Below are 18,882 nucleotides of genomic sequence, written 5' to 3'. Positions count from 1 at the left end.
TGCAATACAATTAATAATTAAATACAAATATAATTCTAAATAATTTTAATTATATAATAATTTAGTCATTGTTTTTGGAAAATTTGTTTAAATATTAGTCAAATTTTTTGTGCACTGCAAACTTAATTTTCATGGATCGTTTTCTGTCAAATCTCTGATTAAACGGCCGTTATATTGCAGCTGTGCCTTTAAGGTTTCTTTTTATTTTTTTATTTTTCGGTAACATCAAATTATGACTTAGATTATGATTTACAGAATGATTGGCACTGCTTTTTTAAATGTGAAAGCTGCAGAGCTGTAGTTGCTACAGACACTTTACTCTTATATTTAGTTGTTGTTGCTCTAGTTCCTCTGATCTTTATCTTTAAGGGATAGTTCACCCTAAAATTTTAATTTTGTCATCATTTACTCACCCTCATGCCATTTTTAAAACCCCTTTTCTGTGTTCCCATTAAAGAAAGTCATTGAGTAAATTATGACTAGATTCTAATTTTTGGATGACTATCCCTTTAAGTTTCTGAACACTCAGTAGGAGTTGTTGATGTGATAGTGGTTGTGTTCAAATATATTTTTTCTGGCTAGCTTAAGGAACTTCTATATTTAACGAGCCTTTTATTTGAAGCTTGAAGTTACAGTACTTAAATAGTACAGTAGTATATTAAAGTTTTATCTACAAATTTAAACTACATTCATGATGTAAATAAACATAGTAATGCACTGTGCTGTTGGAAGGGACATGCACTTCCCGTAGCCACCAATAGGTGGCAGCAGACAACATGGAGTGTGTACATAGGCTTCTGGCTTCAAATGCCTCCTCCCCTTTGTGGTTTCCGTTTGTTTCCGTAACCCTGCACTGTGTTTGAGGACAGCTCTGATCTACATCGTCGCAGTTCTGTAAGCAGCTCAACTACATCAGTGACTAAATGTCTAAGCACACTGAACATAGAACAGGCAGTTTTTCCCATCATTAGTTGGACAAGCACATGGTACATTTGACAAAATGCCTCTTTTAACTGTGCGGTTTAAGGAATTTTCATTGGGATATAAATCTGTGGCCCACAGAAATGCACATGAAAGCTTTTAAAAATGCCTTTTATACCTGTTGCATACAAATTATGGTCTGAGGGGTGATTTAGGACAAATAGCTGCTGATCATCGCTATTCCAGGGGGGAAATAAAGGCACAGGCTGAAACATAAAACTACAACCTAACCGAAATGAAACAGAAGCACACAGGGAGCCTTGTTCTAAATCCAGAGACTAGCAAAACAAAGGCAGAGTATTTCGGGATCCCAGAAGAAAGGCTGGAATACCACATTGGGAGGGCAGGAACCAGTCTCACCGAACTGATGTGGACACACCCTCAGCTCCCAAACTGAAACGCTTCCCCATCTCTGTCTCTCCTGTGACTGTAGATCTGCTCGCTGTGGGTACACTACTTAACAAACACTTATGCTGCTTTCCATCCAAAGTCAGAAGTGGGATAATCCTGGCTTCTGACCGTAAAGGAGTTATATATACACTCACCTAAAGGATTATCAGAATGGGAAAGAAAGGTGATTTAAGCAATTTTGAGCGTGGCATGGTTGTTAATGTTGTTGAGTATTTCACAATCTGCTCAGTTACTAGGATTTTCACACACAACCATTTCTAAGGTTTACAAAGAATGCTGTGAAAAGGGAAAAACATCCAGTATGCGGCAGTCCTGTGGGCGAAAATGCCTTGTTGATGCGAGAGCTCAGAGGAGAATGGGCCGACTGATTCAAGCTGATAGAAGAGCAACTTTGACTGAAATAACCACTCGTTACAACCGAGGTATGCAGCAAAGCATTTGTGAAGCCACAACACGCACAACCTTGAGGCGGATGGGCTACAACAGCAGAAGACCCCACCGGGTACCGCTCATCTCCACTACAAATAGGAAAAAGAGGCTACAATTTGCAAGAGCTCACCAAAATTGGACAGTTGAAGACTGGAAAAATGTCACCTGGTCTGATGAGTCTCGATTTCTGTTGAGACATTCAGATGCTAGAGTCAGAATTTTGGTTTTTAGCTAATCAATAGCTGGTAAAGGTCCCAATGATTTTGCCAAGTAAGACATGTTCATGGATCAATGTATTTTGTTGATCGTGGAAAAACATTTCTGTCCAAAAACAGTCCTAACTCTATCCTAACCCCAGTAACACGTTATTCCTATACACTCTATCCCATACGAAGCAGAGACACCTAACCCTGCTTATAACCCTAAACTTGACATAAACCGTAAACTTGTCCCTCAAATCTGATTGGAAGATTGGAATGTTGTTCCAGGATCAGCAGATGTTGATTGGTTAAATTATGTTCACCAGCTGGGAAACCATCTTGGATCATCAACTAACCAGCTACTGATTGGTCATACCAGTATATGAACATTAAAATGTTTACATGTCTACAACTAAAATTCATTTGTGGCCCTTTTTAAATTCCTGCCATTTTATTTTATTTTAATGTTGTTTATTTTGTTTTCACAGATAGTTTTTCTTTTTTCTTTCTGTTTACTGTGTTTATTTAGTGGACTGCAGACCTTGTTAGACTTTCAAGAAACCAGCTGACATCTTTTCGAAACACAACTCCCAGCCTAAGCTGGATTTTCCAAGAGCTTTGCAGGTTTTTGGATTGTCATAAAACAAGTCTTCTATTGCAGAGTGTAAACTATGCTATGCAGTGCTAGCATTTGTTCTGCAGATGTCCATTTTTCAACAGAAATGATGTTGAAAACATCATAACATTACACAGCAAATCTCTGCAAGTTCAAACAGCTTTTATGATGATGCAAAAACTAAGACTTTAGTTTATTACTGTGTATATCTCTCTAGTTACTGCATCTTTTCGGACCGTCATACAGGGCATACAAGTTTTGTCACGATTCGATACCATGATACTGAACTCACGATACGATATTATTGTGATACTTCAAGACATGATGAAAGGTTAACAAAAAATAACTGTTCATAAAAATGCTAAATTTGATGTTACATTGTGTGTGTGTGTGTGTGTGTGTGTGTGTGTGTGTGTGGGGGGGGGGGGGTTGGAATGGGGGTGTTTCATCATTAAAAATATTATTATTAGTGTTTTTGTTGTTATTAATTGCAAAAAGTGTTTGACACATGGCACTCACAATTCAACCAAATACAAATTATTTATTCAATTTCAGAGAGAGAGAGAGAGAGAGAGAGAGAGAGAGAGAGAGAGAGAGAGAGAGAGAGAGAGAGAGAGGGAAAGGACTCCTTTATCATTTGTGGTGTTGGCTCCAATTTAAAACAATTCGGTTCAAGCCCAGCCATTTTAGGGGGCTTTTTTAGGGGGCGAATGAGAGGATGCTTGTTTGCTTTTTACCTGACATCTTTGAAAGACAGATGCAATGATTTATGCGTCCATGGCCAGGATAATTATAAAATATGATTCTATAACAGCAGTCAAGTTGTCATTGTTTGTGTCAAACAATTTGCAAATTTGTTGTAACATTAAAACAGGAGATCATGACTTACTCTGCTCAAAGTGATCCTCTGAGCACCAGTCGTTTCCTCTGCGGGTGAACGAAACTTTTGGAAGAGAATCTCTTCAAGAGATGTTGTTGCAGAATCACGTGAACAATTCCAGGAAATGCTTTTTTTATTGGTTGTTGCGTTAAATCTTACCCAGATACAATAGTGCTATTTTCTGATTGGCTAGCCTTTGTGTAGCCCTTCCTTTTTTTTGATTGGCTGATAAGTGACTGGCTCGAGACGAGAGCAGGGGAGACGCACACGGCCGCGTTCTACAGTGAGAGTGGCGCGGCCAGAGACAATTTGGGCGCTGCGGCATATTAAATATATTATAAATAGTTTTTCTGCATGAGAAATACAATGTGTGGCGGGAGTGCGTGACAAAAGACCGAAATGAGTGACGCTTGAGAGCCCTGGTCATACATCTGCATCATCTCTGCAGAATCTAAATTGGGGGTTTCTGCACATTTCCAAATTGAAAGTATATCTTTTACACTCTATCCAGTAGTGGTGAATTCAGCCTTTCCCAGTTCAATGTAGCATAGCATTATACCATTTTAGTCAATTTTAAGTAAACAGAAAGTCTGTTTTGATGATATAGAATCAGTGTAGCAGATGACACTCGTTTTGGAAATGTTGACCTGTGTAGATTTAGGATAGAAATATTAATTATAATGATAATAGCACATTCATGGTTTCGCATAAGTACCGTCTGAGTTTATTTTAGCTACATGTCATTTTAAAGGAGGCTCTGTTCACTCAATTTGTGCCTTCCTGCTAGGAAACTCCCTGTTTTTTTCTTCTTTCTGCAGTATTTACTTAAGTGGGCTATAATTTGTGTTCTGTGAATGGGTTCAAGCGAATGGTATGATCATATGATGAGCCGTGTCAGTCTGGACCAAATTAAGTCAGTCACACATGCATTTCTCTGTTTTTGATCAAGTTGAGCGCCCGTTGGTGCACAGATCTGCTCCTGTAATCCTGTCAGGTGGCCCTTGTTAGTCGTGATCACTAAGACATGCTTCACTATCCTGTGGCTCATATACTTAAGGCTAGGAATTTTTCAAAACACAATACCTTATTCAAACTTTGTCGCATAGTAACGCTTAAAAATTGTCTTTCAATTCGTTGGAATTAGAATTGGCTACACTCACAGGAAGTGGAACTGAAATTAGAGGAAGTTGAATTTATTGAAGTACTGTTCTGTCAAGAAAGTGTGATTGTTCTTGCAATCTGGTCCATTAACCTTTAAATTTAACTTTCAAACAAGGCAAGCCAACATTTATCCATCCACCCATCCATGCATCCATCCATCCATCCACCCATCCATGCATCCATCCATCCATCCATCCATCCATCCATCCATCCATCCATCCATCCATCCACCCTTCCATCCATCCATCCATACATCCACCCATCCATCCACCAATCCATCCATCCATCCATCCATTCATCCATCCATCCATCCATCCACCCACCCACCCATCATCCCACCGATCATCCCACCGATCCATCCACCTGCCCATCCATCCATCCACCCATCCATCCATCAATCCATCCATCACCCCGTCCATCCACCTATCCACCCCTCCATCCATCCACCTATCCATCCAGCCATCCATCCATCATCCATCCATTCATCCATCCATCATCTCATCCATCCACCCGCCAACCCATCCAAACCCATCCACCCATCCACCCATCCATCCATCCATCCACCTATCCATCCATCCATCCATCCATCCACCTATCCATCCATCCATCCATCATCTCATTCACCCATCCATCCACCCACCAACCCATCCAAACCCACCCAACGACCCATCCACCAATGCATCCATGAATCCACTCATCCATCCCTCCATCCACCCATCCAACCACCCACCGACCCATCCACCCATGCATCCATGAATCCATGCATCCATCCATCCATCCACCCATCAACCCACCGACCCATCCACCCATCCATCCACCCATCCTATAGAAAAAAGTGCATGTTTTTTTTCTCTCCAGCTTAGTTCCAGGAAGACTTTACAAGTTGATTGCTAGAGCAATTATTGTGAAACAACAGGATGAAACTGACCTCACCCGACACTCTCTGTACAGGATGGCTGTCCACTAAGCTCCAGTATGACTGATGGAGCTGAGAAAGATCAGTTCTTGTTAACATTTTAAGAAGCAGTCTAAACCACATAAGCCTGAAGGAAGTCTCGCTGAGCATGTAAGACCAGAGCACTGACTTTACTTTGGCAATAGTAGCCTGATGATTAAGAATCTTTGCCACTGATGTTCAAAAATGGCAGCTTTTATCCAAGATTGTGGTGACTCAGGATTTGGAGAATTGCTCAATGCAAAATATTGCTCACCATCGTTACTATGGTGCAATACTCTTAACCCAATATCCTGGGAAACGGTCTCTGCAGTCAATACATAAAGATACTTTAAGCCATGGTGTTCACATTAGTTTTCACTCTATGATTCGAAGGTTTTGCATTCTTTTTTGTCTTGTTTCAGTTTATTCACTTTTCATTTTAGGTTTAGTATTTTAGGGCCGCCAAAGTTTGTGCACTAAATAAAATAATGTAAGTGTCTAATTTATTCTTATTATTACGGTTATTTTGTACTTTTACATGATCATAGTCTTTTTACATTCACTTCAGGTCGATTCTAAAACAAGAAAAGATTAAAGGATCAAAGACACAGAAAGCAGTAGAGGAGAAGAGTTTACATAATACTGAGAGCAGTTGAAGCAAGATGAGAGAGAATGTGTTACATTTTGCAAAATGTGCTAAGTTTTAACATTTGGATCATTGAGGATGAAAAAGGCTCCCAGCGGCCCCATTATCATGCGTCTGATTTGCACATTGCCTTGCTTTGAAACTAGATTTTGTTGTTGCTGAGGGGAGTTTATATTACCTGTGAATTTGCATGCTGGCTTTAATTGTGTGTTGTTAACGTCTCTGAAAATCTCTGCTTTCCATCAGATGTGCTTGTAAAAACTTCTGCAAGTAACTTTTTGACAAAGGAGAGACAGATAATAGAGATAGGTGATCTAGAACAGCCCAACAGGTTCTGTGTTGTTCCACCAGCAGTCGTCCTGCATCGAGTGGACCGAGGTCTTTGTGTGACCGGTGAGGGCTATAATGGGTTTGGTGGTGGTCATGCTAGATGGACATAATGAGGCGCTCAAAAGCTCACAGAAATCTGATGTTGCCAAGCGCTCTCGCTCGGTGTCGAGGGAGCGGATGCGCTCTAGTTAGCGGTCGAGTCTCAGCTCTGGGAGGCCGTTTTGGGGGCCGCAGTAGTGCAAACTCTTCAGCTGTGGTATATTTTCCCTCCATCTTTATTACTCTTGGAAGATAGACTTAGAGAGTGTTTTTTCTCAGGAATTGAGACTGACATGTAGGGTCTCTTGCGGAACACAGAGATTTGATGATTCACATTACATCACTGACCACTCAGACCTCAATAGCCTGAGGTTTCGCCTTTCAGCACAGGCTGTTTTGAATCTCCTTCAGGTTTTGGACGATTCCCTGGATGCATTTCACATATTTTTTTTTTTGACGCATTATATAACACTGCTCATGCATATATATATAATACAGTTAGTTCCAATCCTTGATTCTGATTGGTCAATAGCTGTTCTATTTATCACTGCGCAACACTATGTTGTTTTTATTTGAGCTTTCATGCTTATTACACATTGGAACGTTGTTGCTGTTCACGTTCAGGGACTATTTTTTCTAGCGGAAGAAAGGCTTTTAGTGATTTTATTTTAAGAAAGTTGCACTATTACATATGTTTTTAACTTTAATATTTGTATTTTGTGGTAACCGTTTTATAAAAGCAATAAGGAACTCGAGGCAAGTGCTGTATCGTGAATAAGTAACGGCCGAAGGGGTTACTCCGCTTTGCGTCGAGCCTAACAACGCCCTTCAGCCGTTACTTATTCACGATAAAGCACAGCCTCTCGTACAATGGCGCCACCAGGGGGTGGCCAGGGGTGGCCATGGCCACCCCTGGCCGACTCCTGGCCACCCCATTGGCCACCCCAATGGCCAGTATTAATTTTTGTAGCATCAGTTATGCATTTTATAAATAATTCAAAAATATTCTTAAGTAAAAGAAGACGGGGAATTATGTGTCGTGACGTGCTTTTTAAGTGCCAAATGGTATACTGTTACAGCAGCTTTTAGGTGTGTTTTTGCCACGTTTGGACAGGCAGGGATGCAAACAGCGCGCTTTTCGGCGCCTCCCGCTTTTTTCACGTCAGTTTGGGTGACAAAGTCATCTGAAGTCATTCCATAGCTTAATGTGAGGGACAGAAGTATATTTACATCATTAAAGTATAAACTCGTTTTCCCTCCTCTGCGGCTGTCATCATTCTCCATTCATATTCAAACAGCACGCGCGCCTCTTGGATGCACGGTAAAACTCTCTCCAATATTGACATTATAAATGCATGATCTGTAGATAAAAGTCTGTATATTCGCATAAAATTACTTTATTTTCTTGGAGTTTGTTGCTGTTTTTAAACGACTCACTACCGTGTTCTGTTAGATCACACATACATATTATGAATCGGCATCAAACGCACAATAACTGTGAAACAAAGGAACAAATCGCACTTGGATTTGTGCGCTCAACATTTCTTCGATTTGTGACATGAGCTTTTAAATGCACACTTATGAAGCGCAGTGCTGCTGCACACTGTGACTCCATGTTGCTTTGAGCACATCATTCTGCACCCGCGATGCGCATACACGCTGTCTGCTCTCTGTTTTTCATGTAATCATGGGTTTGCGCACTGAAATATTATTAAAAGCCAATATATTTTGTTATACCTAGCCTGCTCAATACATTTTAAATAAGCATAATTTAATTGTATATAATTTATTTGTAGTTTAGGCTATGCACTTCTGAATTCTTGACATTAATATATAAATATAAAATTGTGACATGATTGCCTGATTGAATTTTAAAAGAGAACTAATAGTAATTTTTTTTATTAACATATTTAGATTTTATAAAATTACTGTGCAGATTTTTTCAAGAATTACTTTTTGCTGCTGATGTATACACTCATTAAGTGTTTTAAAAATTCATAATACATTTATGTAATATTTAAAGGTGTTAACTGTAATCTTACACTGCAAACTAATAACTTAAAAATGATTAAATTCATCACAATTATGTAAGTATCTGGAAATTTGCTGTGGGGCAAGGACCCTTATATCATATAATATAGCCTATCATTATATACAATGTAATATATATTAGTTGGGCCCTACTAATATCATTAGTAACATTAAATATTACACAATAAACCAAAGTATCAGTAGGAGTTTCCTTAAGTCTTTCTGATAGTTTTCTACAGGCTGGTTTATTACAACAGTAGAAAACAATTCTGAAATTATGGTTTATACTGTAGTTTTGGTGTGCCACCCCAAGATTTTAACTGGCCCTATCTGGCCACCCCTACGAAAAATTTCTGGAGGCGCCACTGCTCTCGTACCTTATTGCTTATGTAATATGCATGAGCAGTATATATATATAATTTTAAAATGGTAAATTTTATTTTTATTTATTTATTTTTATTTAATAATTTGAATTAAATGTTATTTTTCTAAATAAAAATCAATTCATTATATATATATATATATATATATATATATATATATATATACGTATATATATATTAATTGGATCGACAAATGTCTTGATCGCGGTTCTCTGTTCCTCTATTAAAATGAATGGGCTGTCTACAGTACATCTTCTATAACAGACACGACGGTGGAATCTACACATCTAGATTCTCCAGTCTAGATTCTCCATCTTTGTTGTAAACGAATTCAAGCCAAACGCTCTTTGGTGACGTGGATGATTACGTTACGGTTGTTCATCTGTCCATCATCGTATATTAGGCCCGCCCTGACAATCTGATTGGTCCGAACAGCTTTGGTTCGATACTTGTTTCTAAACAGATCAAGTCCAGACCGAACTTCCCATCCTCAAATGTTGTGGACAGAGCTAAGTTCGGCTGGCATCCAAGCTATCAAGCAAGGCTTTCATCGACAAACTTTTCATTTTAAATCACATTTTTTAAGGGTTTCTTTAGGTTTTGAATTATTTGGATGCTGGTCACATCTTTTATACCCAATGCATCTCGACCTATTCAACCGTGCCTTCGAGTTCAGTGGTAGTTTAAAGAACCGCAGAGTTGACCGTTACTGGAAAAGTAAAGCAGCACATAGCGATCTCAGCGCTATCTTGCCCATGCCTTGCCCTCTCTACATGGTGATTTCTTGTGTTCTTGTGCCATCTCAGACTTACATGGGTATTCTGAGGCTAGCCAGACTCAAGCTGGCCCATGAATGACATCATGGATTCCTGGGGGCCAGAGTCCTCATAAATTATGACCATTCTCTGGCTCAGGGTTGACGGGGGAATAAACTGTGCTGAAGATCCTGCGCTAAACTTCTGTATATGGTCCTTCTCAGCCACTGGGCAGTTCACGGTGACGATGGAGCTATGTGCTCTTGTCTAAATATTTACCCAAGCTGTTTAGTGATGCACCTACACACTGGACCCAGCCCATGTCTTCTCTTTTAATCGTGGGCGATGTTTGATCTATTGAATGACAGAATTACCTTACCAAATAGTGTACACATTGCATTTTCATGTATGCATTTGGGCAAGATAATTATACCAATATATCAGTTCATGCATTCCTTGGGGATTGAACCAATGACCTTGGCGTTGGTAGCACATATGCCCCAATTTTTTTTTTTTTTTGATAGTACATTGAGTTATGATTAGTTGAATTGCATTGAAGTAATATTGTTAGTATTACAGGGATTTTTAATGCACTTTTTTGTCTCTTAAGATTATTTGTGAGTTCATTCATTAGTGAGTTGTGAATATATGTAGGGAACTAGGTAGATCCAAATATTGCTGTTTATTACTATGCACCATTGGTGCATATAGAAAAAAAAAATCACTCTTGATTCTGAATCTGGAGAATTTGTGTTTTATTTTCTGAAGTCTTTCCAGTTGTTTATACTTGTTAGTGTCTTACTTTCTTTCTTCTGTTTTCTTTACCTCAGGCACCCAGCAATGACCTCCCTCTGAAGCATATAGAGACAACAGTGAGTATTTCAAACCATGTTTGAAGGTCGACATGTTTATGTATGTTTTCTTAACATCAGTATGGCCAATGGCGCATTTTGTAGTTCACACTGCCTTCATCCACACACTTTTCCTTTTCACTCACCTTCTTTAAAGTGAACATTGACATTGTTGGGTCAGTGTGAACATGACGGTTATGTTTCCAACATACAAGTACAACAGCCAAAAGAAGAATGTTTGAAGTGTTGCCGTTTGTTGGGTCAGTTTGAACACGGTGTAAAGTCATTACTGACAGCTTCAGAAATAACGGCTTTAAGTTATAAATATTTAGGTCTTTAGCGAACACTGTTGCTATGCAGCTTCTGTAGTCTAAACTTCACCAGTCTAAACCTCACGGAGTGCTGAAGCTCAAATTATTGGTTGGATTAGCTAAACACAGCCTCGCTGGGCCTGTAATGACTGCCCAATGAATATGCTTTAAAGGGACAGTACACTCAACCATAACCTGATACTATTTATTCCAAAAGAACACAACAGAACATTTCTTTCAGCTCTCTTCCCATACAAGTGTCCACATCTGTTATTTCATGTTGCTTTTAACATCATACATGAGTAAATAATGACAGGATGGTCATTTTTGGGTGACTGTCCCTTTAACTGGTTAGCAGAGATCTGAGTTGTATCTCAAGCATGTGTGTTCACTTGTGCCGCAGCCCCCCTCTCAGAAGCCCCTCCGTCCACCCCGTTCCTCATCCTCCTCATGCCTGGGTGAAGAACACTCACTCCAGACACAGCTGTGGATGACTAACTGCCTTGATCCAAATAAAAGTCAGACTTTCGTTTGGAGCATGAGTATGCTCAGAGATTTAGGGACGGAGCAACAGACTCTTATAATCCCCCTGAAACATCATTAGATCGTTTTATTGATACAATATTGAGCTGGAGGGTAGTCAAAAAAGCAAAGCCCTACATGTAACCAGGGATGTAAGAACAAACTGAAAGTGGGTGGGTCGTTTTAAACCTTATCCAGGAGTTGTCCAAAAGTCTGTGTTAACTGGAGTGGAATTACTGCCATGTTTTTGTTCATTCCACATCCAGTTGGTAGAGGCTTATGACTTTTTTTTTTTTTTTGTCGTTATTTCATGTGAATGGCAAAAATGGCTTTTTTTAACAACTCGACCAAGCAAAGAAAAACTCCTAATAGTTATGAAAAAATTATTGTTCAATTATTATTCATTATGTAATCCCACTGTTAATTAAGTCTTGGTGATTTAAAATTGAGAATTATTATGATATGGAATTGCGTTGCGGTGCGTTGTGCAGGTGTCGCTCATTATCAATCACGCCACTGGCCTCGCGCTGTTCTCTCTTGGCGCTCGGCCTTGTCCTGCTCGCCACAAAGGGGCTTAATTAAAGGAGTGATGAACTGAGAAATCAAATTTTCCTTGAGCTTTTGACATCTAAAAGTTCATCATATTATAAGAATATCCTGTAAGTTTCAGAACTGAAACTTCAGCTTTTATTGACACCAGCCTCAGCAAACGACTCCTTTTTCAAAGTGGGGAACTATGACGTCAAAGAGGATAAAACACCACCCCCGCAGAAGAAGATCAACTCCTACTTCAACACGGCCGGTTTAGCCCCGCCCACTGATTCGTGCATTACACGCATAGCTAGAGATCACCTCGTGATGACAAACTGGATCGAGCTACCGAGCAATAAACATGCGCCTGGTTGTGGAAGAAGACAGTCGCTGCAGAAGCTTCCTCTGGATTCCAATAGGACTGCGTGGATAAACTTTATTTTTAATGACGTTCCAGCTGATGAGGGTGAAACATTGTCCGTCTGTTCGCTTCATTTCACCGAGGATTGTTTTGTAAACAAGACTGGATTTGCAGACCGATTAAGAGTAAAGAACGGTGCTTTGCCGTCTATATTGGATCTGACAGGAATGGTGCAACACACGGACTCTGGGTCGAACATGTTTGGGCGAATCATTCCGGTTGCCATTTTACAACATTGGATGTTTTCAGAACAATTTCCCCCAAGTGCATCGACGGGTGAGTCGAAACTCATTATAATATGCAAAACTGTTATCCACTCACAGCAGTGGGCGTTAAATTCCAAGTCTTCAATGCGAGACGCCCATAAAAAAACGAGCGTTTTTCACCTAGGCTCAAAACTAGGATACAAAATAGCTTATTACTTATTCATTTTGATGTTTTTGAAAGTAAAAACCAAGTGAACGTCATAAGTTGACCTCAGACAACAATATAATACAATTTAAAAAGCCAGTTCGTGACCCCTTTAATTTAAGTTCAAACTGATTCCTCCAGGCTTCTATGGCTTTAGTGCCCTGAGGCCGAAAAGCTGTATATTCCTGTGAATTAAAATACACTGAGCTTGTAATTTATCATGCTGCATTATTCTTTGGCATTGTGCATTTCTGTATATAATCCAAAATATAGCTCTCTAGATGTTTGGAGCAGTGTCTGTTTGCAGCTGTCAGGCAGTATTACTCAGTCTTTAGGCATCATGGGAAACCTGCACCACCCTCACCTCAAGGTTCTCTCATGGTCAGTTAGTTGTGGATATGCTGATGTCTTTGATCCTCAATAACAAACCATTTGGATCTCAAAGTCATTTTGTCATATGACTTCCTGTGCCATGTCATTTTAGTTCAAGAGCTTGTTTTTCAAGGAGAGCTTGATAATATGCTTGTCTGTTTTTCTCTCATTTCTCATTTCGACCCTAATTCTCCTGCTCTGAAGCAGTGATTGAGATAGATGTGTTTTGATTTGACTATAGTCATTGGATTTGCATTCTTTCTGGCTCTGATTTGGATGAGTCGTATTATGAGGAATCTTCAACTTTTCATATAAAGGCTTCATTGTACTATGAAAACGTAGAGCATTTATTATAGACTGAACCGCAAAGATGCTTTCTGATCTTCTGACGTCAAAGCGATAAAGACAGTAGCGTACAGCCGCCCACATTTACACGTCAACAACACCTATTTGGGATTCAGAAATGTAGTCCATAAAGCCACAGCACGGTAATATGGAGGAAGTATTGATGCCATAATGTCTATAAACACTAACTTGCAAAAGTCAAATGGTTAAAGTTCATCAGATCCTATTTGTGATTAGGGCTGGGTAATAAATATCGATTTCTCGATATTAATCGATTCTCATTTTTACGAACCAATATCGATTCTTAAATCTCAAGAATCGATTAGTCATCCTGTTTCATTTGGAAGAACGGAACATTGTATCGCGGCTGCGCGCATCCCAAAAAAAAAAAAAAAATCGCAATAATGTTTTTCCTTTGTTACTATTGATATGAAACAAAGTCTCAATTTTCCAATAACGTCCATTTTTCTCGATAATAATCGATTCTCATTTTTACGAACCAATATCGATTCTTAAATCTCAAGAATCGATTAGTCATCCTGTTTCATTTGGAAGAACTGAACATTGTATTGCGGCTGCGCGCATCCAAAAAAAAAAATCGCAATAATGTTTTTCCTTTGTTACTATTGATATGAAACAAAGTCTCAATTTTCCAATAACGTCCATTTTTCTCGATAATAATCGATTCTCATTTTTACGAACCAATATCGATTCTTAAATCTCAAGAATCGATTAGTCATCCTGTTTCATTTGGAAGGACGGAACATTGTATCGCGGCTGCGCGCATCCCAAAAAAAATCGCAATAATGTTTTTCCTTTGTTACTATTGATATGAAACAAAGTCTCAATTTTCCAATAACGTCCATTTTTCTCGATATTAATCGATTCTCATTTTTACGAACCAATATCGATTCTTAAATCTCAAGAATCGATTAGTCATCCTGTTTCATTTGGAAGGACGGAACATTGTATCGCGGCTGCGCGCATCCAAAAAAAAATCGCAATAATGTTTTTCCTTTGTTACTATTGATATGAAACAAAGTCTCAATTTTCCAATAACGTCCATTTTCTTTAGAAATTCAAAAACAAAAATAATGTTTTGGCACATGTATCGTCATATTTACCTCAGAAAACCCACATAAACTCGTTAGTCAGCTAGAAAAAATAACTCTAGAGAGGAGCATTTTGCTAAATATGTATACACCATATTACATATGCATTATAATCCTAATGTTCTTTAATATTTAATGCATATTTGAATAAATCTGGCACGTTTTTATGACAGCCACCATTTAAATGTTTATATTTCTTATAATTTTCTTATTATAAAAATAAATAAAAGTGTAATTTAAGTGTTTGTATAGCTACAAAACAGTTTATTATTACCTTCATATTAGGCTAATGAAGCCTAGTAGGCTACAACTAGACTCCCATAGTTTACAGCATTAGTTAAGAGATTTGATTTCCTTGAGAAAATTTGCCATTTATTGTAACTGATATCCAAAATAAACAATATTGAATTGAATCGAATTGCAAGCTTGTGAATCGAAATTGAATCGAATTGTGAAATTTGCGTCAATACCCAGCCCTATTTGTGATGTTTATTTTTAACGTAACTCTAATCATTTACATGCAAAACATGCATCATCACACTATGTGAAAAAGGTCAATTTCACATAGAAGTCTTAAAGACATGGCTGCAAAATAACACAGCGTGCTTCAGGGTCAGCGAGAGGATGGAAAATGATCATGACCAAAAACTACAGCTATTTTTAGCATCCAAAGTGGACCTCAGGGATGAAAACTATGTATAAACAAAAAAAAGTCTGATCTTTAAATTCTTTACATACTACGTTTTATCCTAAAGAAAGTGAGGTGATGGGCCATGGTTTCCTTGAGGTGAATTGTTGAAGTTGTGAGGTCAGATTGATCATCTCCTCCAGTCAGCTGCTGAGTGTGTGACCCAGAGAGAGAGCGAGCGAAGGCTAGACGGAAGATCCAAACAAACGCGGGTGGCAGCAGCGCACACACGCACAGCATGGGAAAGAGGGAGGGGAGAGGTGCCGAGGAACAAGGAGGGGCCGGAGAGGGAGGCGGGAGGAAACGAAACAAGGGAAAGAGTAACTCTCCAAGTGGGAGAAGGAAGAAAGCTGCGGTCCGCTTGAGTTTGACGCCAGGCATGTGGCATCTTCGGCACAGCGCAGAACCAAAATAGAGCCAGGAACGTGGGGCGCGCTTCGGGAAAAGGGGAATGCAAGAAGAAGGGAAGCGTTATTTCCCGACCATGAATCCCAGCGGCTCCCTACGGAGGCGCTTGTCCTCCTTGCGTGATGCGTGGAGGTGGAGTACGGGTTACCTGTTTAAGGTAGGCCTTCAGGTTTACGCCTGACTTTGTACGCTTTACAAAATGCAATAGAAGAACCGTTTCGGGTTTTCAGTGAACGGTTCTCACAATAACTTTTCCCCTTTTATGCAATGGATTTAAGGTTCTTCGTGCCTGTCAGAAGCCTTTATTTTTAAGAGTGTTCTGGTCTTTGTGCAGTTGCAACTTTTTCCTCAAAGCTATCCCTCGCTTTCTTCCCTGCGCTCTCTGATTGTTCATTTGTCGGGCCCGCTCGAAAGCAGTGTTTCCAGCTGGTTTTGATCAAGCCTGGCTGAGACCCCGTCCAACCCCCCACCCACCCTTTCTTGGCCGTCCTTCTGGGGGTCGCAATTATCGGCTGATTAAGGGAATGTTTTTGGAGCCGGGCACGGTGTGGCGAGAGATGGAAGGTGGACCCTGTGGATGGAGAGAGGGGGTTTGCAATGCCAAGGTTGTTTTACCGGAGTGTGTCGCAATATCTTGCTCGGACTATTGGCAATCTCTTTATATGGCTTATTTGGGTTTCTTTTTGCTTTATGAGTGTTCATAATGGCCTGGCCCAGTAATCTATACACACAAAAGTGTGTTACTCTTCAAAATGTGTTAATGGTCTTTTACAGTCTGATCATTTGAAGCTTGATTGGTCTCTAAGTACTATATGTGAAAACAATATAGTGGTAGATTTTTTTTGGATTCTCGGAAAAGAGGATTATTTTGGAAACTAATGCTGTGTGGGAACATTTTAGTTAATAAATTCTCCTACACCGAAAGTAAAAAGGTGTATGATTTGCTTTGAAAAAACTGTCACCGAGTTATAAAGAATTGATTTAATTAATTACACATTGAGTTAACCATGAAATGTTGAAATAGAAAGACTACGAACAAAAAAACAATGATATATATATATATATATATATATATATATATATATACTGTGTGTGTGTATATATATATATATACAGTATATATACACACACACCATAAATAGGCTCTTAAAGTGATAGTTCACCCAAAAATAAAAAGTTTGTTATTGTTTTCTCACCGTCATGACTTTCTTCTGTCGAAAGAAGATATTTTGAGGAATGTTTCGACCGTTTTTACACAATGAAAGTCACTGTTATTTTAGACCCCATTGTCTTTCGTTGTATTAACAAAAATATTGACACTTTCTTAAAAATTATCTTCTTTTTGTGTGTGTCCCACAGAAGAAACAAAAAGTCAAATAGGTTTTAAAGGCATGAGGATGAGTAAATAATGACAAAATTAAAAATTTTCAGTGGACAGTTCCTTTAAGTCTTTATTTAAGATAATGAATTAATTAAAAAGTACATAGTTCCCACAGTCAATGATTTGATTTCCAGACCTGTAAAAGTTATGGAAATTAGATGATGTGTTTTATTTTATTTTATTTTATTTCTTTACGTTTTGATGCGTTTCATTGGAATTTATTTATTTATTTATTGGAAGGAGGAAGGGTCTTATCACAGCGATATTGACTCAATCAGTTGCATGAGTTTGGGGTGGATATTTTGGATATTCATTCCATATTTTGTTAAACAAATGGAATAGCAAATAGGTTTTGTTAGACACTGTAATCCTGGCAATTTCTGTAGTGAATATTATAGTAAAAAAAACAAAAACAATTCTAGTTATGCACTACTGTATGGCATCGCTCATTAAGCAATGTCCCAGTTTAAGATTTAAACCTCAGTAAAATGTTTTCTGAAGACATTTGAACTTGAAATGTTCCCATCATTTCACTTCCTCAAGTTATTCTGTACTATTCTAAGACTGCTACATATGGGAAATAGCATACAAAGTCTAAAGTACAGTTTCTAGAAAAGGCCCCAGCACTGTGTATAATTATACGTTGGATTCTGGGTTTTCTTAGTAAGCATTGTTCCTTTTTTAGTCATGTCAGTCATACACTTGTATGCCATTTCGACGGTGAGCATAAACCACGCATCTTCTCATACTTTTGCAAGACTCAGAGTGAGACACATTAACTTTTATTTGTATCTAGATGTGATATTAAAGGTGAAGCGTGTATTTTTGTCCCTCTACCAGCACCAAACCAAATTGCAAAAAAATATTGCAGAAATTACACACTTCACCTTTCAATGTCTCCTGTTTTAAATCCATATAATTTCATTCCCTGACCTCACCTCACCTCACCTCACAGGCTGTCATTGCCTTTACAGTACATACAGCTGAGATGACATGTTCAATGTTAGATACAGACCACACACTCATACTCTTCAACCTGTTTTGCATATGGAGAAACAAAAAGAAACTGGTCCAAACAAATGGCCTTTTCATTGGTGTAATCAGCAGAACAGTCTAAGGTCTGGAGATGAAGAGTAAACCTCCCATTTGGATAACTGGTTTACGGTCATTTTTAAACAGGAAATGGGCTAAAAACATCTGGTAACTGTCGTATTTGTGAGATCATTATTAGTCCTCTGTATCAGCCAGGCTGAATAATTGGACGTTATTTGGTCATTTCGAGATTATCTGCATAAGCTGAACAGAATGTTCTCTGTGTGTTGTGTTGATTCCAAACTCTACCGATAGCTTTTTTTAATAGTACTTTTTTACTAGATTTTTGAGCAAAAATTGCATAAACTTAAATTTGTGCACCCTTACGGTCATTACATTGTTTTGTGAATATATTGACATTATATCAGTAATTTTAACATTTTAACAACTTTAATTTTTTTTTTTTTTTTTACAATTTTAACAACTTTATACTTTTACAAAATGTAATATTAAAGTTTAAAATACAATTCTATTGACTTTGGCCTGCTGTGCATTAAAAAAAAATTCAGAAATCAAAATAATTTCCATGCATGATCTCGTCTTGCACCTATTTAAGCATATTTGCATTTTTACACTGCATAAATATAGCGAATTGTGTTCATACATAACCAACAGAAAACAGCTAATTCTAAAAAAAA

At 38.4% G+C, this 18,882-nt stretch overlaps 1 protein-coding gene across 15 annotated transcripts in view; it reads left to right on the top strand.

Annotated features, from left to right (window-relative positions):
- The window catches only part of tns1b (tensin 1b), a 266,496-nt gene that overhangs the window by 159,960 nt on the left and 87,654 nt on the right, over nt 1-18,882 (top strand). For 14 of the 15 annotated variants that reach the window (XM_089133411.1, XM_039683658.2, XM_039683656.2 and 11 more), the window contains one exon: nt 10,630-10,671. In XM_089133411.1, the coding sequence (XP_088989537.1) occupies nt 10,630-10,671 (42 nt within the window). Of the gene's footprint in view, nt 1-10,629; nt 10,672-15,766; nt 15,929-18,882 lie in introns of those variants that run through there. The other variant, XM_089133403.1, reaches the window with a different exon arrangement.

The sequence above is a fragment of the Pimephales promelas genome, chromosome 7 (assembly GCF_988280905.1).
Source record: "Pimephales promelas chromosome 7, fPimPro1.hap1.1, whole genome shotgun sequence".
NCBI classification, from domain to species: Eukaryota; Metazoa; Chordata; class Actinopteri; order Cypriniformes; family Leuciscidae; genus Pimephales; species Pimephales promelas.
The sequence above is the reverse complement of the archived record's forward strand: the minus strand, read 5'-3'. Positions and strand labels throughout refer to the sequence as shown.